The sequence below is a fragment of the Podarcis raffonei genome, chromosome 9 (genome assembly GCF_027172205.1).
Source record: "Podarcis raffonei isolate rPodRaf1 chromosome 9, rPodRaf1.pri, whole genome shotgun sequence".
Classification (NCBI taxonomy): domain Eukaryota; kingdom Metazoa; phylum Chordata; class Lepidosauria; order Squamata; family Lacertidae; genus Podarcis; species Podarcis raffonei.
In genome coordinates this window covers 52,640,008-52,667,600 of record NC_070610.1, presented here as the reverse complement: position 1 = coordinate 52,667,600, position 27,593 = coordinate 52,640,008, and the positions used below count along the sequence as shown (strand labels likewise).

Below are 27,593 nucleotides of genomic sequence, written 5' to 3'. Positions count from 1 at the left end.
TCCTGTCTGCCATCTTGATTCAAAATGGCATCCAATTGTATCAAAACACAGATGAAAACCTGCTCCTTGATCCCAGTTTGGTGAAGGTATCTTAAGAGGTGTCCAGATGCATAGCGAGCAAAATATGTACCTCAGGTTACGAACTTAATTTGTTCTGGAGGTCCATTCTTAACCTGAAACTGTTTTTAACCTGAAGCACCACTTTAGCTAGTGGGGCCTCCCGCTGTCGCCGTGCCACACAATTTCTGTTCTCATCCTGAAGCAGAGTTCTTAACCCGAGGTACTATTTCTGGGTTAGTGTAGTCTGTAACCTGAAGCGCCTATAACCTGAAGGGTCTGTAACCCGAGGTACCACTGTAATAGGTTCTGTTTCACTGTTCCTCTTGTCAGCAGTGTTCAATTATTTACTTATTGACAAATTTCTAAAGCACATGAACATTGCAGGGCAAAGCTTTCCCAAGGCAGCACACAATCACTTTAAAACAATGGCCTGGTTTGCACGTAACACTAAGCCAAACCATAGCTAAGTCTGAACATGCAAGTGTGCAGGCACTTATAAATAAATTCACAGCTACTTCGCTCTTCTGTGGTCCTGCTGCTGCCATACTACCTGGAGCTATGTCATGGTTTGGCTGTGTATTATGTCTAAACCCGGGCTCATGCTTTGTTTCACTCCAAATGAGCTGCAAGCTATAGTCATGGTTTGGTTTTTGTCTTACTGCTCACTTTTTGTCTGGGGACAATATAAAAAAACCAATACTATAATCATTAAAAAGAAAAACTCTGTTAACTTAAAATAGGGGGGAATAAGGTAATATAAAAAATTTAAACAGTATAAATCCCATTTTTCTTATAACAGATAAGTCCTGATGAAATAAAAAGATACTGGGGGATCATTTAGAAACAGTAAAGAAAGGAGTCTGGTGAACATTTCAGGGTAGGGAATTCCACAAGTTTGGAGTCACTACCAAAAAATATCCTGTCCCCCACTCATCTCCAAGTTATTTTTCCTGACATTTCCATTCCATAAAATAATGACTGAAGCACTATGTGGATCATCACCATTTGCAGATAAAGAACCCAAATGTGACAAAGAGTTTTAGCAAGCTTACAAAAATTTGTAGTATCTCCTCCACACCCACTCAGATTGAATATATTCCATAACATGCTGTTTACCCAAAGCACAACCATTTTTTATTTTTTTCTCTCTCTCTCCCTAGAGAAAGTGAGAAAACTGAGGGAAGTGCAATTATGGCTAAATTAGCTATAGTGATGAAAAAGACTAAGCTCTTCCATTTCAGGAAAGAATGTTAAAAGTTTAGTTTTGCCATTCTTACTCAGACTATACTCAGTTCCATACATACATCAGAGCATAGACATACGTGCAAAGTTCACGTTACCAGATGTTACTTGAATTGCTCAAGTTTAAAGCCTCAAAAATTGTATAGCAAATTACATTATTTCCATTTCTAGGGCACTCTAAAAGTTTATGTCAGAAATCAATGTCAAAACATATCCAGAATCAAAATATCATGCCTGACAACTATAGGATGGTAATATCCACAGCTCCACAGATCTCCTCCCTACAGCCCAGCCCAAAAAATAATAATCCCAGTTACAAATGCAAACCAGAGTTGACTAATCATGACAACACAAATAAAATATACCAAGAACTAGCAGAAGTGTTGGGCCTAACTTAATTCCAGTGACTAGTTGCCTGTCCATTCTGGCAAATCCCCAGCTCCACAGTTGTGGGGAAAGACACTAAGAACACCTGAATCCATGATGCATGGAAAAGGGCAACAGCTCAGAGCATCCACTATGCATGCAGAAAGTCCCAGATTCAATCTCCAGTGGCATCTCCAGGTAAGGCTTGGGGTGAACCCTGTCCACAACCCTGCAGAGCCCCTATCACTCAATGGCCCCTATCACTCAATGGTCTTGGCAGCTAGGAATGATGGGAGTTGTAGTCCAAAAACAGCTGGAGATCAGAGTTTGGGAAATATTGAGTTTGATGGGCAGCTTCCTATGTTCTTACAGAGAGCAAATTGTAGACAATGGTCTAAATCGACCTTAAGAGACTGCAGTGAGGCATTTTAGGGAAGGTAACACTTTGGCATATTAGGCCCAAGCCACCTAGCACCATAAACTGTGCTATAGCTCTATTAACAGTTCAGTAACATGCTGATGTCATGTGCTTTCCATTACCTTCTCTAACCAGAAGGCCAACTGTTGTGTTCCTCACCATGTACATTCGCACAGAATTTTCTAAATCCATAATGAGAGCCAGTAGTGTGTAGTGGTTAGAGTGTTGGGCTAGGACCTTGGAGACCTAATCCCTGCTCAGCCTGGAAGGTCACTGAGTGGCCTTGGGCCAGTCACCATCTCCAAACCTAACCAACCTCACAGCTTTGTTGTGATGGTAAAATGGAGGATGAGGGGAGAACCGTGTACACCATGGTTGAGATCTTTGGAGGAAAGATGGGACATCTTTGGTGTGGCAAATATTCAGCTGCAGTGGAAACTCTACTCACGACCACAATCCATTCCAGAGGCCTGTCCGGAAGTCTAAATGGGTCGCTGGGAGAGGTGCTGCTGTGTGCAGGTGGCGAGTGCCCACTTCTGCGCATGTGCGAATGGCAATTGCTGCTTCTGCACATGCACGAATGGTGATCGCCACTCCTGCGCATGCAAGAACAGCAGCAAACCCACCAGTTACTTCCAGGTTTGCCGCAGACGTTGGGCGAAATGGACGAGAGCAGAGGCAGACATAAGAAGAGGTTTGAATGTAGATGAGTGGTCTCTCTGGATAAAACGCACCCACCGCACAATTATTCTTTGTTTACCTCATAGGCATCTTTGATGTTCAAAGGCTGCCCCAAAGCTGCCACGTGTCCCACTATGCCTTTGTTCCACTCCAGACGGATGCCATTGTTTGAAGCTTCTTCCAAGGTGGAACCTTCAGCAACGTCAAAGAGCCTGCTGATGAGAAACTTCTCATTGGAACTGTCTTCACACACCAGAAAGAGGGAGTAGCGGTCGGCGGCAATGAGTTCGTGGATGTGCAAGAAAATTTTGTGGCAAAGGGCTGTGACATCCAAGTGACTGGAAATGTCCTTCACCAATTCTAAGAGCCTTGAGCACTGATCCCCTGCATCGCTCCCAAGCGTCCGAGGTTGGAGAGGCATCTGCTCCTTCTTTTCGGAGTCCGACAAGAAACTCACGGTTCCAACACAATCCTTGACAACAATAGGCCTAAGGGGCCTGTCAAACTCAGAAGCAGAGATCTTCCTGGTTGGGGGTGTGGGATTAGTGCTCTCTGCCCGTGCGGCCTGGTGGCTGGGACAAGAACAGGCTTCACCGTGCTGCTTGGCCCCCTCTTTGCACACTGGTATGGGATGAACTCTCTCAGAAAACCATGCATTGACCATCTCTCTGCAAAAGAAGAGAAGTGCAATAAATAATGACTTCCATAAAAAAAGGAATAAATGTTTAAGGAAGGCCGATCCCCAAAGAGTAGTCTACTACCCATGCCTTCTACACATGGCAGATTTTTTTAAAAAAGATGTACACGTTGTACAGCCACATGCTTGTCCTCTGCTGAATGTTCTCCGTTTCAAGCCAACACAGAGGCTGACTTGAGCACTTCACATCTTGCGTCTCATAAAAAGGATGCATTCCCTCATCAAAAGCTAGCATCAGAAGTTCCGCAATACTTACCCTTCCTATTCCTAATGGCTCAGAACTCTGAAGGATTGCAGATTTAGAAAGAAAATAATGGCCAACATGCAAGACAGACAAATGTAAATCTGACATGTTTAAAAAACAAACATGAAAAAGCTTAAAATGCTGAAGCAACACCAGTTCTATTTCAATTCTACAATCTATGTAAATTACTCAAATTAAGTGTGTGCTAATTTCTTTTTGTAATGTACTGAGTTGAATAGGATCCAAAAGGCAGCAGTCTGATTGGTCCTAGAACAATAGGATTCAGAATGCAGCAGTCTGATTGGTCCTAGAACAAGGCAGCAGTATGATTGGTTGGCAGGAACTACCCAATCATGCTCCAGATAGAAGTGAATCCACAACCTGATTGGCTTACAGTAGAATTCCGGAATTAGCCAATCATGTGCAGCCCATTGTGTAAATAATGTATATAAAGCAGGTACTTTGAGGGGACATTCATCCATTCCTCCTCACCACTATGAGCTGAATAAAGAGCATGAAATCACTTTACGACTCTGAGTATATTTCACTTTTACATACATTTGCTTTGCTTCTGCTAGTTGTGGGGATGGCCTCTGAAATCCTGCCCTTTGACTAATGCAAATTATGCTCAGTGCCTTCTTCACACTTAGCTTCTGAGCTGTCAGCAGGCTACACTACGCTGTTGCCTTCAGTTTCAAGAAACAATACAACTGTTGTGATGCTCAGTGGTACGGCTGCATGTTTGTTCCTGGGTTCCAGTCTCAGCATCTCAAGTTAAGGCTGCAAATGTTGCCTGAAGCTCTGGAGAGCCAATGCCAGTAGAGTGTAGAATCAGAAGTCAATTAAACAGGGAGAAAAAATGCTGTAGATATAAAAACTGTGTTTTTATATGTGGGTTATGTACACCAGGTACTGTCATTAAAGCTAATTCTTTCACTTGCCATAATCCTCAAAACGAAGTACAGCTAATTGTTGCTGTATAATTCAGTTTCTCTGCTTCTGAACAATTGCTCATAGTGACTCAGGAACGTTACTAGGCCCAATTTTTTACAGAACTTTTATCCTTTACAGATGGTGGAGCAATGACTGCCAACTTTCCAGATTATAGTTAGAATGAAGCTTCCATGGAAACTAAAAGACTTAATGTGGAGGGAATAGTGTTGCATGATACTGAGGCTTTCAGGGACCAAGGATTTGTTCACTTGCGCCAGTTTTTTGCGAGCGAATATGAGGGGCATGATGTTCACTAGAGCTGCTTTGTTTCCCTGCCCATGAAGCAATAATGCAGCCACTGCCTGCCTGTCCCTATGTAGACCTACTAAGCTCACTGTAGTCATCTAGGAAGTTCCAGTTAGCGGTACCATACATTACACTCCACTGTATAGTGGAGATCTGCAAAGGGGTATTTTCCACTGTTGCCCTTTGGAATGTTCTTCACCCTAACCATAGAGGAAGGCTCATGGGTTACTACTTTCCCAAACTTTCCCTGACTGCTAAAGCAGGATGTAGTATTTTTTTGTATTTATAGTGCTGTATTGTTGTGATCCTTGATCGTTTTGTTTCTGGTGGTTTATGGCGATGGTTTTTAGTATACATTTTAAGTTTTTGCTGTAGACCACTTGGAGATGTTTTAATATTAAGTGGTTTACAAAGTGATATTGTTTTAATATTAAGTGGTTTAGAAATGATATTGTTTCGTCTGCCTATTTAGGCATATAAAATAAAATTGTACAAATTATAAAATTGCTCTGCTGTATACAGGAATCCCCTACGCACAGCCTTTGATTTTTTAAAAAAATTAAACTCTCTCTAACTTTAAATAAACAAGTAAACAAATAAATAAATTCATATCACGCCCATCTGGCTGGGTTTCCTCAGCCACTCAGGGTGGTTTCCAGCACATATAAAAACATAATAAAATATCAAACATTAAAAATAAATATCTCTTGAAATAACTAAGACAGAAGAATTAATGCAGATATTGCCTGGTACTAGAACCTGCTGGGAGTTTTGATATTAATGCCATTAGCTAGCTCTGCCTTTTAAATTAGCATATGTTAAGAGGTAAAGGGGATCCTTTTATCTCAGCATGCTTTTCCTTTCTTTCTTTTTTAAAAGATATTTATTGAAATTTTCCACTTTAATACATTAAAAAAATCAAAAAAGAAAAACAAAAAAGTTTAAAAACACATAGAGTTCACAATCCTTATTTTTCTATAACATATTTCCCTGACTTCCCCACACCTTCCCTTCTTATTTTCCAATTCAAATTGTTAGTTCAGCAAGTTCTTATCCCTAATTTTTTACCTTTTTCTATTTAGTTCATTTTTAAAAAGCTAATTTTACCTTATAAACATCAATATTTATACATCAGTACTCATTCTTAAAACCTTTTTCTAAAGTCGACCCAAATTCCCTTCCATGACTTCCCCAATCTTCATACAAATAACAAAACAGAATAAAAACAAAAACAGATTATAATTATGCACCCTTTGGATTCCCAAACTCCACCCCCCCCTTTCCCGGTTTCAATTCCCAACAAATGTCCATCAGTCTTAATCTACTATCAGCCTGGAGATCTCACATCTGAGGCTCTTAATTCTCTCTCAATTCCTCTCTGCCGGTTTTTTTGATGGTCCTTAATATTAAACACCAGATCTCGGAGAAGCTCTAGCCCAATGGGACCCATGTTTCTTCCAGCCAGACCTCCATACTTAAAAGTGGAGCCCGAATCTTGTTTCTTACTCCTTTCAAGTCCAAATGTCCCCAAAGCTCCAACTTCCACCTTAATCAGATTTGTAATCCTTGGATCTTCAGATCTCCACATAAGGAGATCTCTCCATTCTTCAATCTCCAATTCAAACCAGATTTTCGACATCAAGTTCTTATTTTCCTTTGTAGCCATCATGTCAGGCCTCTGGCTCTCCTTTGTCATCTGCAGCATTACAGCTCCTCCTTCCTTTTCCTCAGGAACAACATATATCTCTTTCTCCACACTCTCAAAGCTCTTAAGTTTCTCTTCTTGTCCAGCTGCATGGACATCCTGAGTCAAGTGCTTATCAAATTCAATGAGTTTATTTACTGTTAAATCCAGAGTTGCAACATTTGTAGCCAAAACATCAATTTGGCCTTGTAACTTTCCCAAGAGAACAAAAACTCTGTCCAATTTAGCTTGTATTTTCCCTCCTTCAGCCATTCTTGTAATGTCCCAAAACCCCCTCTAGAGGGATTTTGGTTACTTAATATTCCTTCCAGTTCAAATCCAAAAGTCAAGTTTGTATCAGTTCTTCCTTGTTTTCAACAAATTATAACCAAATTGTAACAAATATAACCAGCAGAGACAACAGAAACAAAGCTCTCTTTTTCAGTCTTGACAGCTAATTTGACAGCTGTCAAACTCTTCAATACCTCTTCAACAGGCTCTCGCGGATCACTCCCGGGTCCGGGGGGGTGGCACTTCAGCTCCCAAAATTAGCTCTTATCCTCCAGTAAGATTTCTTATACTGCCAAATCGTGAAATTAATGTCTTTTACCCAATAAAAAAGAAAAGATTCTCTCAACCTTAGTTAGCAGGTCCTTGCTTTAGATTATTTACAAGACGGGGAGACGGACTTCCTGTTTGCGCCTTCCCCGATCGTGCCTAATTCAAAAAAAAAATTTCTTTGCAAATCCAATTTCCGTACTACTTACGGGTTGTTGCTTTAAAGTCCAATTACTCACAAGAAGAAGTCAGCGCTCTCCGGCCATGGCAATGCGGCTTCACTCCGTGGGAGAAGCAGTCGACTCTCAGCACTGCGCCGCTCACCCCGTCCCCCGTTCTGGAGCCTTTAAAAAGGCTCCTTCGCAGGTCGGGGGGGCGCAAATGGTGCCCGCCGAGTCACCAGGTTCACAGGCTTCACCGCCTGTGATTTTTAAGGGTCCATGCTTTTCCTTTCTTGCAGCAGCTCAGCCTGGTTTTCTCATAGCAATGCTTATAGCTATTTGATGCCTGTTAAGAATTAGGAATATGGCAGCTTGACTAAGTGGAATGCAGGGATAAAATTGAACTTCTTGTGCCTCGTCAGTAGCCAATGGTCACAGTCATACAAAAAGCTAAAGCATAACTTGCTGTTAAGTGTATGAATGGGAAGTAGCCTTGGACTTCAAAAGGAGGACCCTGGAAGAGTTTAGTTTCAGCAATGAAATAACCTGACTTGTAGTTATGTAGATATCAGTCATCATGGCTGAACATAAACTCTGGAGGAAGACCAGGGGGGAGTGGGAGCATGTGAACCCAAGACCTGTGGCGGCTCCTTCTTGCTCAGGTGTGCAACACTAAACCATGGTTTAGCATTACATGCCAACATGGCCACAGTGTTTGCTTTTGTTTTGTTCTGAATCCTCAAACAAGTTGTACCAGAGCCTTGCAGGATCAGGAGGTAATGCGATTATCATTACAGCAACACAATGCAACACAGCACACCACTTGGCCAACCATGTATCACAGACACACATTACATCTACACTGTACATTTAAAGCATATTTAATGCACACCCCCAAAGAATCCTGGGAACTGTAATTCGCTGGGAATTGTTGATTAAGGAGGGCTCTCAGGATTCTTCGGAGGAAGCCTTGTTATTTAGAAGTATGGTGTGGAAGCGTCAACTGTGCTACTGTTGCAACCAGATACCTTGGTGTGATTGTTCAGCCTCTGGGCTTTCCATATTTTGCTCACTATCTAAGGAACTAAATGTATAACTCTAGTAATCTGGAGGACTTCTGGTCTTTATTCACTGCCTTCTTCCAGAGAGCCTCTATAGCCCAAGAAACACGAGAATGTCAAGACTGACTTGCTACACTGCAGAAGCTTGCATTACGCAGAAGATTGTGTCTGATAATGTCTACAGAGGCAATCCAAAGAGGAAGTAAATAAATTAATTTAAAACAACACTGAGAACATAGAGGCAGACAGGGAGACTGATTTAATCAGATCGAAGTCAGAGGCAGTGTTCACGCAAAAATGCCTCCTTTTACAGGATTGTCAAACAATGTGATTCTCGCCTGCTGCTTGTGTTATTTTTAAATAAGGCAAACAGTGTGATCAGTTTGTTAGAGTGAGAATACCAAAAAAGTACCCTCGTGCGAAACTGTTATTACTGGCGCCCTAACAACTCAACTCAGCTTCCAACTATCTAGAATGCAAGAGTCGTGGCTTCGCCCTATAAGGGATTTCTCATTGTTAATATGGAGAGCACAGTAAAACCAGAGATATTGAAGGTCAAGGCTGCAAACAAAACACACAGATGTGTTTACGCAGCTATTTTTGTTGCCTTCTGATCCCATGCTCAAAATACCAAAAGGAGCAAAACAAGACTTAAAGGTTGTCCAACTGGAATATTTCAGAAAGGGCCTCTCCGTTGGCTGCGCTCCACCACCAGATTCATCAGGCTCCTCCCTCTCGCAGGAGTAGGAAAGAAAATCTGGGGGGCATCACACCAACAACCCTGTACCCTCTAGAGGGAGAGATGGGACTGCATGGCCTCTCCATCGACTCAGCTGAAAGACTAGCAGCTTTTGGCTCCTTCTCTCTTTGAAGTCTTTCCATTCCACTACAATAACTCTGTAACACCTTGGGAACCATGGCTCTAACTAAGGAATCCTGGGAGCTATAGTTTGTTACAGTTCCTGGGAACTGTAGCTCTGTGAGGGGCTCCTAACAACTCTCAGCCCCCTTAACAAACTACAGTTCCCAGGATTCTTTTGGGGAACCCATGACTGTGAAAGGATGCTTTAAATAAGGATGTATGGTGGATGTGACCTAAGAACCGGTGCCTGAATCTGCTTTCTTCTTTCTCCCTCCCAATCACATTTCCTTTAGCTCAGGGAACATTTTTAGCCCAACAGGCCAGGACCTTATCTCCTGTTGATCATCTGATGCCATAGTGTCATCAGTAAATGACACCTGTCAAAGTCCATTGTGCAGTAATTCCCAAACACCTGGCAACCAGTCGGTTGTAAGCCTAAAGGCTGGGATTATCGTATTACCATACTTTTCTGTGTATAAGACTATTTTTTTATTCCAAAATCATGTTTAAAATTAGGGGTTGTCTTATACATGCGTAGTGCATTGTGGGGCTGTGGGATAGGTTGCTGCCGCGAGTTGGAGATTGTCATTGGTGGCTGCTGCAAGCGCTGTTGTTGATTGGCTGTTGCTGCGGCAATTGGGCTGTCGATTTGCTGCTTTCTTCGGCAATGGGACAGAGGATAGGTTGGCCTGGCAATGTACGCGAGGGGCGGGTGAGTGGAGTGGTTTTTTTGCATTTTCACCTTTAAAAAGCTCAGCAACTCTTGCCCCCCCAAAAAAAAAGCTTAACAAAAAGCTCAACAACTTTGGGGAATCTCCCCCCCCCATTTTCTTAATTTTGAGTCCCCCAAAATAGGGGGCGTGTTATACACCGAGGCGTGTTATACATGGAAAAGCACGATATTTATGTATTATTTGTTAAATGTATATCCTACCCTTCCTCTCAAGGGAATCCACTGTAGCAAACACATGAACAATAAAACAATTTAAACATATTGAGACCAATTCCAGTAATCCAATATAGTCTGCAACTGTATCTGTAAACTGCTCTTGCAGCCTTTTTCAGCTGAATAGCGATGCAAAAATACCTTTTAAAAAAAAAGAATGATGGGGAAAAATATTTTGCATTTCTGTTCACTGGAAGTACGTAGATTGATCATCATTCTAGTCTATTAACACAGTGCATGTGGAATGAGTGTGTGGAAGTGAGCCCCAATGTATAAATGGAATCTATGTCCATACAAGCTGGTTATATGTGAGCTGTGTTCAGTTGTTCAGGTTAATGCATGACAGCTGAATAATAATAATAATAATAATAATTTATTATTTATACCCCGCCCATCTGGCTGAGTTTCCCCAGCCACTCTGGGCGGCTTCCAATCAGTGTTAAAAACAGTACAGCGTTACATATTAAAAACTTCCCTGAACAGGGCTGCCTTAAGATGTCTTCTGAATGTCAGGTAATTATTTATCTCTTTGACATCTGATGGGAGGGCGTTCCACAGGGCGGGCGCCACTACCGAGAAGGCCCTCTGTCTGGTTCCCTGTAACCTCACTTCTCGCAATGAGGGAACCTCCAGAAGGCCCTCGGCGCTGGATCTCAGTGTCCGGGCTGAACGGTGGGGGTGGAGACGCTCCTTCAGGTATACAGGACCGAGGCCGTTTAGGGCTTTAAAGGTCAACACCAACACTTTGAATCGTGCTCGGAAACGTACTGGGAGCCAATGCAGATCTCTCAGAACTGGTGTTATGTGGTCCCGGCGGCCACTCCCAGTCACCAGTCTAGCTGCCGCATTCTGGATTAATTGCAGTTTCCGGGTCACCTTCAAAGGTAGCCCCACGTAGAGCGCGTTGCAGTAGTCCAAGCGTGAGATAACTAGAGCATGCACCACTCTGGCGAGACAGTTTGCGGGCAGGTAGGGTCTTAGCCTGCGTACCAGGTGGAGCTGGTAGACAGCTGCCCTGGACACAGAGTTAACCTGCGCCTCCATGGACAGCTGTGAGTCCAAAATGACTCCCAGGCTGCGCACCTGGTCCTTCAGGGGCACAGTTACCCCATTCAAGACCAGGGAATCCCCCACACCAACCCGCTCCCTGTCCCCCAAAAACAGTACTTCTGTCTTGTCAGGATTCAACCTCAATCTGTTAGCCGCCATCCATCCTCCAACCGCCTCCAGGCACTCACACAGGACCTTCACTGCCTTCACTGGTTCTGATTTAAAGGAGAGGTAGAGCTGGGTGTCATCTGCATACTGATGAACACCCAGTCCAAACCCCCTGATGATCTCTCCCAGCGGCTTCATATAGATATTAAAAAGCATGGGGGAGAGAACAGAACCCTGAGGCACCCCACAAGTGAGAGCCCAGGGGTCTGAACACTCATCCCCCCCCACCACTTTCTGGACACGGCCCAGGAGGAAGGAGCGGAACCACTGTATGACAGTGCCCCCAGCTCCCAGCCCCTCTAGACGGTCCAGAAGGATGTTATGGTCGATGGTGTCAAAGGCCGCTGAGAGATCCAGCAGAACTAGGAAACAGCTCTCACCTTTGTCCCTAGCCCGCCGGAGATCATCAACCAGCGCGACCAAGGCAGTTTCAGTCCCATGGTGAGGCCTGAATCCTGATTGGAAGGGATCCAAATGGTCCGTTTCCTCCAGGTGTGCTTGGAGTTGTTCAGCAACCACCCGCTCAATCACCTTGCCCAAGAATGGCAGATTTGAGACTGGGCGATAGTTGGCCAAATTGGCCGGGTCTAAAGATGTTTTTTTAAGAAGCGGTTTAATGACCGCCTCTTTCAGCGGGTCTGGGAAGGCTCCCTCACAGAGGGAAGCATTCACCACCCCGCAGAGCCCATCGCCCAGCCCTTCCCGGCTTGCTTTTATCAGCCAGGATGGGCAAGGATCAAGGAGACAGGTGGTCGGTTTCACTTGTCCAAGCAGCCTGTCCACATCCTCGGAGGTAACAGATTGGAATTGATCCCATGTAACAGGACCAGACAGAACTCTAGCACTCTCCCGCCCTGGCCCTGCTCCCACGGTGGAGTCTACCTCCTTCTGAATCTGAGCGATTTTATCTGCAAAAAACTTGGCAAAAGCATTGCAGGAGATCTTGGGGTCCCTACCAGGCCCCGGTGGTACAGGTGGTTCCGATAGATTGCGAACCACCTGAAAAAGTCTCCTGCTGCTGTTTTCTGCAGATGCAATGGAGGCGGCGAAGAAGGCCCTCTTCGCCGTCGCCATTGCCACTTGGTAGGCTCGACGTTGAGCTCTAACCCGTGTCCGGTCTGATTCAGAATGAGTTTTCCGCCACCGGCGCTCTAGCCGTCTCAACGATTGTTTCATCACCCTCAGCTCCGGGGAAAACCACGGGGCTGTCCGGGCTCCATGCAATCGGAGAGGGCGCTTCGGAGCCAGACAGTCAATAGCACTGGTTAGCTGAAGGCGGGGACATTGTGTGCAATCCTGCTCCCCCTCCAACATCCATTCACTCTTCATGGATTAACGTATGAAGAACTCTTAATTTGTCTCTAATGGGGGAAATGGCACTACTAACCACATCTGCTCAGAAACATCTCATTGAACTCAATAGGGCTTACTCCCAGCCCGTTATGTGGGGTTAGGATTGCAGTCTTTGACCGGAAAATCAATGTTAAAAAAGTGATTTGCTCCACCATATCTGCAAACCAGGAGCCCATGGATGGAAATGATTGCATTTGCCACCTATTTGGAGGGAACGAGATTCCTGAATGCATGGGCAGGGACTGGCCCTCCCATCTCGTTTCCATAGCAAGCAACAAGAAAGCCCCACTGAATACATGAACCATCTCTGCTGGATTGCACCTGTAAGCACTGAGGTTGATATGCACCAAGTAACAGACAAAATATAAGGAAAATCTTGCTCAGAAAGGGCAATTAACTCTTATGGCAGATTCTTTCAAGCACCGTTAAATGCCCTTCCCCTTTTCTTTCTTCTCTAAGTGTAACTATAACTACTCAAAAGGTACAATTTGATCACCTATACCTGATGTGCTCCAGATATATTTGAACCACAGCCGTACTCACTCGGGCTGATGGGAATTGTAATCAAAAACATCTGGAAGGTACCAGGTTTGCAAGGCTGAACTAATTCCTAGCATGAGCTAATCTCAAATGGCACACACTCATACAAGCCGACTAAGAACCATATATGGTTTTCATGCCCTAGAGTTCAGTCCATGGCCCTTACTTTGCAGGAATAAAATATGCTGCTGATTACGACTTATGAGAAATCACAAGACATTTTGCCAACAGCCAAAGCAAGAACAGGAACTTGCTCTGAAACCTATCAACAAAATCACATATGTGCCCATTGCATAATCATCGGTCTCACACAGCACAAGGAAGAAAGTGCTAGTTGGTCAGCGCAGGATTCCCCTTTTTATATCTTCCAAGGATTTTTTTTTAACGCACACTATTCATCATGCGCATTTTATCTCAGATCCAAGGTTTACAGCAGGCAGAGGCACGTTATTATATTACAGAGCAAATCTACTGTAATTATGGGTCACTGCCTGCTAGAGCACTTGGTACAGAGATTGAGTAGAGCTCTGGAGATGGCAGAATGGAGCCAAAAACCAAAATGTTATTTCATAGCCTGCAAAGAAAATGACCACTTCTATGAGATGGGTTTAGCTTCTTGCTTGTTTTATAAACTGTGGATGCACATGCTTGGATATAAGATGCAGAGGATGGAGCACTGGTCTTGAAATTTGTTTTTAAAAGGAATTCAAATCCCCCTTCAGATCTATCTCATCTTGGGCAAGTCACTGTCTCCCTGCCTAGCCTACCTCAGAGGCTTGTTGTGAACTCTCGGCTCCTTAGTGGAGGGGAGGAACATAAATGTAGCTGTATATATTTTCAAACCATTCTCAGGGAATCTCACAGCTACCTGACACAAAATTAAATTTCTGTTTAGGGCATTTTGTGATTCCTTGACCTGCTTGTCACATGTGACAAAAGCTCATGAACATACAAAAGGAAACCACTGTCAATTATGAAATACAGCCATTTGTCATGTGACATGGGGCTTCCAGAAGACACTTCTGGGTAGGATTTGTTTTCTTGAAACTGCTTATACTGAGATCTTAAAATGGAATTTTAAAGTGCAAAAAAAAATTAGTAAAATCAGACCTTCCTAGAAGCAACATCTTAGGGAATCCTACTATGATCCTCAAATTTTGTAAGTTCATAGTCCTCACAGTTTCTGAGAACTTGTAAACATGGCAGTGTGACAAAGGGCACAAAGCTAAAAACAATTTTAAATGCCATCAAGCTACTGGCCTCCTGCTTGCACCATCACCATAGCTCTCTATAACCATTGGAACACTCCGAAAACATTGGATTGCACTGTACATATAAGTATTTTGCAATTTCAAATCTCATTTTTCAAAAAATGCTAATCTAACATTTTGGAAAAGATGAACTTGTGATTCTGCATAGCTGGGAGTTATTAATAACAGGACTAGCATAATAGAAACCAGCTATAATCTTCAGTACTGGGAGAAAGAATACCACACTTTCTGGCACAAAAGGGATTGAATTCTGACAGGGACACATCTTCGTGGCAGTGATGCAGTGGAGGGTGTGTGTGTGTGTGTGTGTGTGTGTGTGTGTGTGTGTGTAAGAGAGAGAGAGAGACACAGACAGACAGACAGACAGACAGACAGAAACTACCGGTATATAAAATCTGCTGGAATTTAGGACTCAAGTTATGATAAGCTCCTGCACTTCAGATTCAGGACTACACCATTGCTTCTTGCTAAAATCTATATTTCTCATTCCTAAATCTGATCAAAAGAAACAAAAGTGATAATTCATTAGCATGTCTATTCTCCCCCACCGTTAATAAACTTTTTCAATTAATGGAAAAGTAATTTCCATAGAATGCAAACTGAGTTGTAAGGTAACTGATGGTCAACAACCAAAAGCTGAACCAATTTCGTGTTTGAATATGGGTGAAATGCCAAATATATGTGATATTCCAGGTACAGAGTGTTGATCCTATCAAGGCACATTTTGTGCCAATTAACTAAATATAAAATGTGATTTGCAATATTCCTACCCCTAGCATGAATTCAGTTTGGATTTGCCCTCAAAGAATGTGCAAAACTGCATCCCTATTTCCAGTGCTTTTTTCTGGGGGGATGCAGGGGGACGCATACCCCTAAACATTTTGTGAATCTTTGTACTTTTGTCCATTTACTGTATTTATTTCCCCCGATTTGAACAATAAAATGGTGATTTTCTTGAATCATTATGAGAGTACCCCTAAACATTTTAATTTTTTTAAAGAAAAAAAGCACTGTCTATTTCTACAGATATTTTCTCCTTCCTGCAGGGATGGGCAGAAATATCCACATATATTCAGGCAATTGTTCACATAGCTCTTCAGATCCAAATCAGACCCAAGTGAATAGAGCACATTCATTCATAATGAGAAGAAGGTTGCATTCAGACATGAGGCTGTGTTACTTTGAAGAAATGGAGGCAGTGAGAAATTTTACTTTCTTGGGCTTCATGATCACTGCAGATGGTGACAGCAGTCACAAAATTAAAAGACGCCTGCTTCTTGGGAGCAAAGTGATGACAAACCTAGACAGCATCTTAAAAAGCAGAGACATCACCTTGCTGACAAAGGTCTGTATAGTTAAAGCTATGGTTTTCCCAGTAGTGATGTATGGAAGTGAGAGCTGGACCATAAAGAAGGCTGATCACCGAAGAATTGATGCTTTTGAATTATGGTGCTGGGGAGACTCTTGAGAGTCCCATGGACTGCAAGAAGATCAAACCTATCCATTCTTAGGGAAATCAGCCCTGAGTGCTCACTGGAAGGACAGATCGTGAAGCTGAGGCTCCAATACTTTGGCCACCTCATGAGAAGAGAAGACTCCCTGGAAAAGACCCTGATGTTGGGAAAGATGGAGGGCACAAGGAGAAGGGGACGACAGAGGACGAGATGGTTGGACAGTGTTCTCGAAGCTACCAGCATGAGTTTGACCAAACTGTGGGAGGCAGCGGAAGACAGGAGTGCCTGGTGTGCTCTGGTCCATGGGGTCACAAAGAGTTGGACACGACTAAACAACAACAACAATACTAGCACTTCTATCCCAATTTCGAACACTCCTTTAACACCACAGTACCTGTTACAACATGGAACCATGGGGGTTTTTTTACATATACATTTGCATGTTCCACTAAATTTATTTTACACCACGTATGACCCAATAAACATCACTGGACATGTTGCTACTCCCCCAGCATTTACGCACTTCTGTTCCCCCACATGATTCACCCATGAAAACTGCAGAAAAACTGTATGATGCTTTAATGCCTAAATTTTGTCAGTTTTACTCCTGCATTTTTCTGGTTTAACACAGTTGCAAACAGATTCTTTGGTGAAAATACTAACAAAGAAATAGGTGCCAGATTCCACTATATTCTGCTAGGTTTGCAAAGGTGGCTGTTTTGTTGTGTGAAAGAGCAAATAAAATGCAGAAATTATCAAGTACAATGGCGGACTTTGGGCTCTCAAATATTAGGGGCACCCTGTGCAACACTAAAATTATGCTTCATTCTATAGCATAGTTGTGGTGCCCCATGCAGCGTGATGCCCAGTGCAGCCACACCAGTTGAGACACCCTAAAACCACCTGCATCGTGTAAAGAAACATCAGGAAAATGGAATCAACTGCTGTCTGAGATGCAAGCTGAAATAAAGTGATTGGCAGCCAGAGAAGAATGACAGACCCAGAGACAAGGGCATGTGCGTCGGAGGGAATGTTTGTACCCTCCCAGATAAGGGTTTTCGAAATTGCACTCCCTTCTCGGTCCCAAGTGAATCCAGACCCTTGAAGAAAACAGCAACATATTTTCAGCTCCAGCAGCATATTAGGGACGCTTATCTACTGGAAGGGACGCGCTGTTTTCGCTGCAGAAATGAATATGCACAGTTATCCGTGGCCTCCTTACACTTCCACACAGTGCTGAACATCTATTTTAGGAGCTAAGGTGAGGGATACTGAATGACTAATGAAACTCTTATTAAAGTGAGATGGTTTTCATTCATCATCTCATCGAGCAATCTTTAAGGGATGTCTTTAAGAAAGATCCTAGTATTCCAGTTTACAGGTAAATAAGGGTAAGCCAATAATTTTGCTGGCAGTTTTTTGCTGGCTGAAAATGCTAAAAACCCAGATCCAGAACATACTGCTAGATCAGCCTTTGCCAACCTGGTACCCATCATCTGTTTTGAACTATAACTCTCACCAGCTCCAGCCAACACAGCCATGCTGGCTGGGGCTAGGAACTATAGTTCAAAACATGGAAGGTATCAGATAGGCAAAGGCTACACCAGGGGTCAGCAACCTTTTTCAGCCATGGGCCGGCCCACCGTCCCTCAGACCATGTGGTGGGCCGGACTATATTTTGAAGGAAAAAAATGAATGAATTCCTATGCCCCACAAATAACCCAGAGATGCATTTTAAATAAAAGCACACATTCTACTCATGTAAAAACACCAGGCAGCCCCCACAAATAACCTAGAGATGCATTTTAAATAAAAGCACACATTCTACTCATGTAAAAACACCAGGCAGGCCCCACAAATAACCTAGAGATGCATTTTAAATAAAGGACACATTCTACTCATATAAAAACAAGCTGATTCCCAGACCATCCATGGGCCAGATTGAGAAGGCGATTGGGCCGCATCCAGCCCATGGGCCTTAGGCTGCCTACCCCTGGGCTACGCTGTATCAAAATGGTTGATAAGGTCACAACTCTCCAAGAACTTCTTCTGAGCAAGATCTATGGACTTTGGGGGTCCAGAGCTGTACTTCTGTGCATCCTGCATATTTCCGTGGGCTTTCAGTAAAAGAACTGCCTTGTCATCATGCCAAAGAACAGTCCCCGCCTTATAGCTCGTACTGAGGAATGCTAAACATTCGAGAACACAGATCCAGTTTCCAAAGCAAGCCCTGCTCCTGGTGTGATCTCATAGATTCTTATGAAGTCCTGTTAATTCAAGTATGTCTTATGGCCTTTTAAAAAGGAAAAAATAAAACGGGGTTATAAGATAATGGCTTTAAGGAGTATCTTTATACAAAGTAATTCCTCCCAAAGCTCACTGAATACTTTTTAAAATATTGGGCTTGATCCTTCCCATGTTCTCTGTGCGTGGAACTGCTTATGTACACTGCACTTTAAGCCCAAGTCCAAACAACTGTCTGTTCACTAAAGAAGGAGGGGCTGTGATCCCAAACCTCTGCTGAACGCACCCCCCCCAGTCAAGGAGGCTTTTTAAAATTACTGTGAACACACAACCTACTCCGCACATGTATAGCCTGGAAAGAATCACACCCAAATTGTTTATATAGCTTAAACTTCAGTAGGCCCTGTTATAAATACAATGCCGGAGCCCTCTCTTAGTTCTCTTAGGGTGAAATAAGTTAAATGTATTACAAGATAAACATGAACTGCAAGTGACAACTGTGAGCAGAAACATAGAAAGTTAAAACAAAACATGAAGGCGGTGTCCCTCTGATGCTGAAGATGCCATTTGAAGAGTACGCTGTGGGGATTCTGATATTATAAATTCAAAGCTGCACTCCTATCTACCGGTGCATACTTGGGAGAAAAGCCCTAATGAATATAATTAAGCCTACCTATGAATAATATGGATGGGTTCAGAATACATGAACTCTCGGCAAAACTGTTTCAAAATTGATTGCAGAAGCTTTTCTAGACAAATGAGGCTGACACATGCCAAGGATTAGAACTCAAGAACACAGAGGTTGCACCCATTACCTGGAAGAAAGCCCTATGAACACAGTGGAACATACTGTTGAGTAAACCCAGATTGGAATGGGTTTCATGCATTTTTTATTTACCCATAAACAAATCACCATTACTATGTTAGTAGTTTGGAGCATCTATCCCTGACTCCGTCTTCACAATCATTCATGTGACTGTAACCAAGCCTAAATGTACACCACTGAAATCACACAAGCAAATATGAGCAGTATGCTGTGGATATTTTAGTCTGCAAATGTTACGTAAATAATTGCATGGTTTACTGCATTATTCTTTGATGTTTCCCTTCCATTGAAATTATATAATAGGCAGTTTCAGCCACAGCAGATAGTGAGACAAATAACATAGGTTTTAGGAGACGTGCTAAACAGGACGTAAATAAAAAAATGTGTCCCAGGAACAGAACATTGGAAGGGTCCTGCTGGATGAGGCCACTGTCCCATTTTGTTCAGTGTTCTGTTCACACAGATGCCCCATGGAAAGCACGCAAGCAGGACCTGAGCGGAACAGCACTCTCCCCACCTGTGAGCCCCAGAAACAGCAATTCGGAGGCATAATGCTTCCAAGAGCAGAAGCAGAAGAACATAGCTATTGTGATTAGTAGCAATTGACCATTTATGAATTTGTCTAACCTATTTTAATGCCGTCCTCCTTGATCGCTACCCATAGTTCTAGCTATGTGCTGTGTGAAGCAGCATTTTCTTTCATCTGCCCTGAATCTTCCAACATTCAGCTTTGCTGGATGGCTCTGAGCTCTAGTGTTACGAGAGAGGGAGGAAGGAATTCTCCCTATCCACCTTCCCCAAACCATGCATCATAGAATCATAGTATCATAGAATTGTAGAGTTGGAAGGGACCCCAATGATCATCTAGTCCAAACCCCTGCAATGCAGCATGCCACGCATCTCTTTCATGTACCCCCTACTCCCCTTATTTGCTTTTCTTTCTCTAAACTGAAAAGCCCCAATACGGCAGCCTTTCCTCAAAGGGCAACTGTCCCAAGTCTGAGTTCCAATGTCCCGCCTGCCTGATGAGCAAATCTTGGAAACCATCGCTTCTGAATGTTCCTTTCCCCTACACCACCTGCCAATTTGACGAGCCATGCTTGCAAATCCATAGTTGTGTAAGGAACTCTTTTTGTAAGCACCTGTAGGTCAATTGGCAAAATGAAACTCTTTGGTAACATTGGTTCAATCAGCTCTCTGAATAAGGGTCAAAAAACAATAGTAATTCACACACAAGAAAGGTATCTGAATTCTCAGGTGAACCCCAAATCTTGCAGAAGTACACAATCCTTCAGCAGTGGTGGGGAAACCAAGGTGGGTGGAAACCCCTAAAACAGTCCAACAAAAACTGAGCATGCTCAGTGGACATGGAATGTTGATGGTAAAACGTAAAGGGACCCCTGACCATTAGGTCCAGTCGTGGCCGACTCTGGGGTTGCAGCACTCATCTCGCTTTATTGGCCGAGGGAGTCGGCGTGCAGCTTCCGGGTCATGTGGCCAGCATGACTAAGCTGCTTCTGGTGAACCAGAGCAGCGCACGGAAATGCCATTTACCTTCCTGCCAGAGCAGTACCTATTTATCTACTTGCACTTTGATGTGCTTTTGAACTGCTAGGTTGGCAGAAGCTGGGACCAAACAACAGGAGCTCACCCCGTCACGGGGATTCGAACCGCCGACCTTCTGATCGGCAAGTCCTAGGCTCTGTGGTTTAACCCACAGCGCCACCGGGGGTTAAAAAATGCCTGAAAACTAGGAGGGTAGGGGAATGGAATGCAGTATCTTGAACAGGAGCATTCCAAGTCACAACACTTTTTTTACAGGTCCCATTTGTTGTTAAAAAATTTACATTCCCAACTTCTCATAACTCTACTCACCAAGCTGTTGTCATTTATAAGAAAGCATGTTGCTATCAGAAGAAAAGGACAAGCTCTGCCTCCCATAAGGCATCAATCAGTTCAGCTAATCAACATGGAATTCAGAATTGCTGCAAAAATCTAGCATGTTTATACAAGCTGCTGAACATTCGCTGGACATATCTGAATACCTTGCCAGGAGGGTTTGACCTTGGACTAAATCGGATGCATTGACCACAACTTTCAAACTGCCTCCCCCATGGTATTATCATGACTTCAGTATGCAACATTATAAAATGCACAAATAGGTATCTTTTTAGAAGATTATTTAAGATGGAAACACACCCTTTTATTTTCAAACAGTTAACTTTCAAACAGATATACAAAAGAGGAACCACCTTCCACATTTCACAGCTGTAAGTTTATAAAATAAGTTTTGAAGACTGATTTCCGCCAAATTTAACACACAAAATTTTTGTAAACAATTCTGAACTCACAGTAGAGCCTTACAGGGTGTTTCCAAACAAGCCCTAAAGTTAAAAACAGGAGACTGTGATCATGTTAGGAATATGGTATAGCATTTTACTTAAGCTTTAGCAATAATGTATCTTTACGGTCAACACAAAACAATTCCCAGCAATTAAAAATGGCCATTCATCCATCTTCACAGGCTAAAAACAACAAGCCAACACAATTTTATATCAATTCGGAACAACTTTCAGTTTCTAAGGCTGCAAATCTAAACACACTTACTAAGGGGTATGCCATGCTAAATGCGGTAGGGCTTGCTTCTGGTACAAATTTATAGGAATGCACAGATTAAGCCATGATCAAATCTGAAGGACTTACTTCAAATGTAACATTGATATAATCAGCCTATAAAGGAAGTATCTTAGCTTGAAAAACTGGTATTACTCAAGGGTAGCTTAAAAGGTCCCTGTTTGACATTAAGAAAAGGTGTCCTATAATATGCTAGCCTTATACATCTCTAGACAGGGATCCCACTAGACTGCAGAACATGTAACACTGTAATATGTGATATGAACAATTAAACTATACATAATTGGGATCACATATGCATTAAATATGTCTATGCCTATCAATAGATAATGCAGCTAATAAAGACAGCCGTATATAAAATACACCAAAGCATAGTTTAATGCTGTTTTAGTTGATTGTCTGCCTTTCAGTCAATTAATCAACTAACAGAATTAAAGTAAATTAGCACATTACTGAAAGGTCAGGTATCAATGTCATTTTGAGAAATTGGGAGATAATTTAAAACTTAACCATTTCTTTCCCCCAGCAGTTAAGTAGGAAAAGCCATTATTTTTCCATTTCCTGTGACAGGTACACACCACAATTGAAACAGTCTAAAATATGTGTATCTGTGCATTTGCCTCTCAACTTCACTAACCAAAATCAGCTCCCAGTTATTAATCAACAGAACCTTAACAGATTGATACGCAAATCAGAGCATGCTGCTCCAATGATTATGCATGCAATAATTATACTATATCCTACACCATAAAGAGCAGAATTTATGAACATCCAAATGTGGCAAGTGTCACACAGTACATATTCACAATATATCTGGGTGCATTTAAGAACTGTTGCCAACATCATTAGTGGCGTGATGTACCAAAGTGAATGGAAGGCAGAAGGGGATCACTTGACCCCATGACCTGGAACACATTAGATGCATTATGCCTATAACTACATAAAAAAGCAAGTAAGGATTCTGAAAGCCTGTGCCAAATATTACACAGCTGCTATGTTTGGGGTTTAATCTATTAGTGCTTTCCTGCGTAAAGTTCTTACCACAAAGCATCAGCGTTATGCCACTGCAGTTTCACCCCATTTCCACACTTCCCCTTGGCAGGCGGCGATAAACCCCCAACACATTACACGGAAGTAACTTCCGCTGAAGTATCAGCGGCGTGAATAAGAGGCTGCATCCCCCCCCCTCCCCAAAATGCTGCGGGCTTCAAGAAATCTTCCAACCGCGCGCAGGAAGAGCGCAATAACTTACTTCCAAACAAGTAAAAGCGCTGCAGACCAGGCGCAATGACACCTCTGCTAGCATCTCAGCCTCGCCTCCCCCCCTGGTTAAAGTCCTATTCTGATTTATTTACTTATTTGGGCTCGAAATCTCGGATGGGGGCATAGAGGAGAAGAACCTGCCTGTTGAGAGAACCTTAAAAAAATGAAAAGAAAAGGCAAACAGCAGGAAGGGGAGCTTGCCAGACGCAGATGGGAGGCAGTGACCCGAGCAACCTGCGAGTCAATAATTGATGGGAGCCTCTTTGCCTTACCGCACCATCCCAGGCGGAGAGGCACCGCCGCGGCCAAGTCAGGCAAAGCCCATCCCTCGCCGCTTAAGGGATCCGGGAAGCCGGCGGAGCAGCAGCAGATGGCGAAGCCCTGGAGAGAAGCCCTGGAGAGAGCGGCGCGCAGGGCGAGCTCGATGCAAGAGGCGATCCCGGAGGCGCCCCAAAGGACAGCGCAGGGAGGCCGGGAGACTTTTTCCTTGCCTGCCTGCCTCTCCACCGGGGAGCTCTGGAAACCTCTCTCTCTCTGCGCATCGTCCCGTCCGCTCTTTTGTTTATAACCCTTCAAAATGGAAACCTGACTCCGCTGCTAAAAATAGCCGCGATCCCGCGGGCCGAGCAGCGGGTCCTCGGCGCTCCAGGGGAAGGGGAGGAAATATACCTCGTTTTGTCTCCGAAAGGCAGCATGTCAAACAAGAAAAGGAGCCAGGAGGGAATCCAGGCGCGCGGCTTTGATCTATCTCGGCAGTAAATCTTGGCGGAACAACATCCCACCCGTCCTTCCCCCATACAGAAAAAAAGGGGAAGGGAGAGAGAAAAAAAGGCAAAATAAAACCCACCCTCGCGGAGAATAAATTCCCAGGGAAAACTTCTTGTCCTGGCTGAGCTGTCACTAGAGCGGCGTGTAGCGCAGCGCTGCCCCCTGGCGGGGAGCGGGGACCACGCCTCGTTCGCCGATAGGGGCTTCTCTGCGTAAACTTACCGCAGAGTTGCGCTACCAACTTCTCGCCATGGATCGCCTCATCGCAGCCATCGCTTGGCAGCAAAGCGAGGAGGCACCGCTTCCCCAGCGTCCACCAAACACCACGGTTTGCGCCCTCACAAACCCGCCTCCCCACATCTAAGCCCATTTTAGCCCAGCAGAAAGCCCTTGGCTTCCGTGTCCAAGCCCCCAAGGAAAGCCTGTCCTTTGGGTGTGGTCTGCAGGCACTTGGGAATGCCACTCTGCGGAAGCTACTCCAGCTTCCCAGGGTTACCGGTATTTGGGTGAGTGGCAGCCAGGAAACAACATCTAGGCCACCTTGTGTTGAAATATAAGGGTATTAAATATAAGGAAGTAAGCGGGAGTGAGAGCTGGACCATAAAGAAGGCTGATCGCTGAAGAATTGAATGCTTTTGAATTCTGGTGCTGGAAGAGACTTTTGAGAGTCCCATGGACTACAAGAAGATCAAACCTCTCCATTCTGAAGGAAATCAGCCCTGAGTGCTCACTGGAAGGACAGATCGTAAAGCTGAGGCTCCAATACTTTGGCCACCTCATGAGAAGAGAAGACTCCCTGGAAAAGACCCTGATGTTGGGAAAGATGGAGGGCACAAGGAGAAGGGGACGACAGAGGACGAGATGGTTGGACAGTGTTCTCGAAGCTACAAACATGAGTCTGACCAAACTGCAGGAGGCAGTGGAAGACAGGAGTGCCTGGCATGCTCTGGTCCATGGGTCACGAAGAGTCAGACACGACTAAATGACTAAACAACAACAAAGTGGATTTCATTCTCAAAACATGAAAGCTGAATATAACCTTTGATTTGCAACATTGGCCTTAATTTTCCTTAGGCTGGGACTGGCAAACCTGCGGCTTTCCAGATGCTCTTGGACTCCAACTCCCATCAGTCCCAGCCAGCATAGCCAATGGTTATGGATAATGGGAACTGTAGTCTAGTAACATCTGGTTCCGCCATCCCAGACCTTAGGTCCTACCTACATGACAATTCACAGGCTCTACTCACTCTCCCTTACTGTCTTGTGGTCAGTGAAACTGAAGCACAATCCTCTCATCCAATACCTTCAGTATACTCAAATAAATGTCTCCTTATCAATTAATTCTAAAGCTTCTCGCCAGCCCATAGATGGCTGGAGTTTGAAAAATAATAATCCTATTCGCTTTTACAGTTGTCAAATTGTCCAACACAAAAGGGCAAGGGAAGATTGCAACCCACTGGAATCTTCACTAGGATCCCATGTAACTGGGATGTCCTAAAATAAAGTCCTTTGCATTATATGGGGATGTGATTAAGGAACCCGATTAAAAACAAACAAACGGGTAGGTCTTAAAGTAAATAGCTGGTAACCCTCACTGGAACTGGAAGCCGATGTGCGAACACACCGTCTTAAGGGATCTGCAGATCCTGTTGGCTGCAAAAGTGGACTGACAGGCGTGTCCTGTGCTTCTTTACTGAAAGCTGAATACGGCTTACTCCAGACTTCCCCAGAAAGAGCGCTGGAGAACTGCATCCTAGCTCTGCAGGGTGTGTTTGTTCCGAAAGAGCGGCATCCTAAACATTTTTCACTGGAGCTCTGATGCCATGGAACTGCGTTCAGCAGGCCGCTCCTATGCACTTTGACTCGGAAGTTAGCCCCACAGCAGCAAGTCCAACGCGCAGCCCTCGTGGTCTGCGCGCTGGGGAGCTCGGCCTTACGCGCAGGGATCTAGTCTCGCGTGCATCTAGCAAAAGTTGTACCCAACTCTTTCAGGGCTTTGCTGGCGGGGGGGGGGGGATTCTTCGGAAGCGCTCTCAACAGACGCCTGAATGTTACCTGCAGCGTGCATTATTTCAGTCTCCGGACAGGAGCATTGCTGCTGCCCTATGTGAACGAGGCGCTGAAGGGAATGGTCACGGCTCCATCTGTCGAGCCAAAAAGCGGGGTGGGGGAGAGATCTTAACTGGAGCTGGGCAACAGCCTGCCAAGCGACGGCACAGATTGCACCGCAGAGAAACCCAGGAGAATTATTTGCACGGGGAAGGGTTCGGGCAGCAACACAGAGCGCCTGTTTGTTTGTTGCTTCCAGCTTTGCAGCGAGGCTTCGCTCCGGCGAAAGGGGAGGGGAGATCTCGACCCACCTACCCCGCGCTGCTGGCGCGACGGCGTCCCCCTCGCAGCCTGGCTCTTACCTTGTCCCTTTCCGAACGAAGTAAGAGCGAGTGAAGTCCCCGTGGTCATCCAGCCAGGCTTCCACCGCTTCCTCCTTGCTCTGCTCTTGCAGCAGCCGCGGGTGGCAGCTGCCCTCCATGGCTAGATCGTCCGCTGGCGGCAGCGAGGCGATCGCAATGCCTGCCCCGGCTGCTCCTCTCCTCACGGCTTGCTGCTGATTTCACCTCTTGACCCTGCAGTCCGCCCCCTCCGCGCCCTCCTGGGCTCTCCTCTAGTCCTGGAAAGGCGCGATCCCCCAGGCGCGCCGGAGCCGCGAGGTCTCCACCCTGCCCCGCCCCCGGGAGCCCTGCCTATCTCCTGGTTCCAGGGCTCCCAGGTGCCTTCCCGCGGTACCCGGACCGGAGCCAGCGCCACGCCTCCTCCCCCGCGGGGATCCAGCCCCCAACGTGCCAGGCGGCCGGTTCCACCTCTCGCGCCGCGCCTGCCGCAGCTCCCCAAGGAGGGATTCCTCCTCCTCCGGCTGTCGCTGCCCGCAAAAGCCCGCGCTGAATGCTGCAAGGCGAGTCTGTCTCTCTCTCTGCCCCTTCTCCTCAAGACCTTCATTTTCGCCTCCCGCGATCGCGTGTCACTCTTCCAGGGAGATCAGAAAGGAAGGTTCAAACGTTTCCTCCTACAGCCCCTGGTGGCACGTGCAGGCAGGCACGGAGAGCCTTTGCCTTTCCGTATAGGCCGCTCGCCGAGAGCGCTTGTTGACTTACGGTGTGCACGTGTGAATGTATCGGGCAGGAAACGGAAGGGGTAGGTGTGGAAGGTCTGAACCCAGGCAGTGCCCCCTTCAAATTACAAAAGGATAAAATAGAGGGCACACTGGCTTCTTACTATTGAGCGTCTTGTATGAAAGTGCCCCCAGAACGCAAGTGAGTCCCTGTAACATGGTTTGTGGTCAAGTTTGAAGTCTTTAAGTGTGAGAGAAAAATAATGAAAAACGCATTGTTTGCTTGGCTCTCAGTCATTGGCACGGCTGTTGTACACTGGGCAAGCTGCAAAAAAATCTCTTGTATGAAAATGTCCCCAAAGCAGAGTGCTAGATTCTACACTTCAGGGAGATGTGGGCATTAAAAAGAAAACACGTTCCTTATTTTGCCAGAACTCATGTCGTCTCTTGGCAGTAATATAAGTTTAATCATTAATGGAAATTAAATGTCTGTTCCATCATTCTTTCCCGATAGTTTATCCCAACCCATTTTCACTTTGCTGTCCAGCTACTTTATGTTCCTGTTTACGATGCCAGCCTTGACACAATTGTTTTGCTGCATACTCTGAGTCAGCCCAGCCGTGCGGTGAATACAGAGGGCAGCTGGCCAAATAGTGACTTAGTGTTGGCACAATTAAGCCAGTGATCTTGCTGTGTG

At 44.7% G+C, this 27,593-nt stretch overlaps 1 protein-coding gene across 10 annotated transcripts in view; it reads right to left on the bottom strand.

The window, feature by feature from the left end:
* PDE5A (phosphodiesterase 5A) overlaps nucleotides 1-26,471 on the bottom strand; it is a 79,514-nt gene extending 53,043 nt beyond the window's left edge. For 2 of the 10 annotated variants that reach the window (XM_053403530.1, XM_053403533.1), the window contains exons 1-2: nucleotides 26,202-26,471; nucleotides 2,847-3,435 (exon numbers count right to left, since the gene is read on the bottom strand). In XM_053403530.1, the coding sequence (XP_053259505.1) occupies nucleotides 2,847-3,435; nucleotides 26,202-26,320 (708 nt within the window). In that variant the 5' untranslated portion in view covers nucleotides 26,321-26,471. The other 8 variants (XM_053403529.1, XM_053403531.1, XM_053403538.1 and 5 more) reach the window with 7 other exon arrangements.
* Between the last annotated feature and the right edge of the window lie 1,122 nt (nucleotides 26,472-27,593).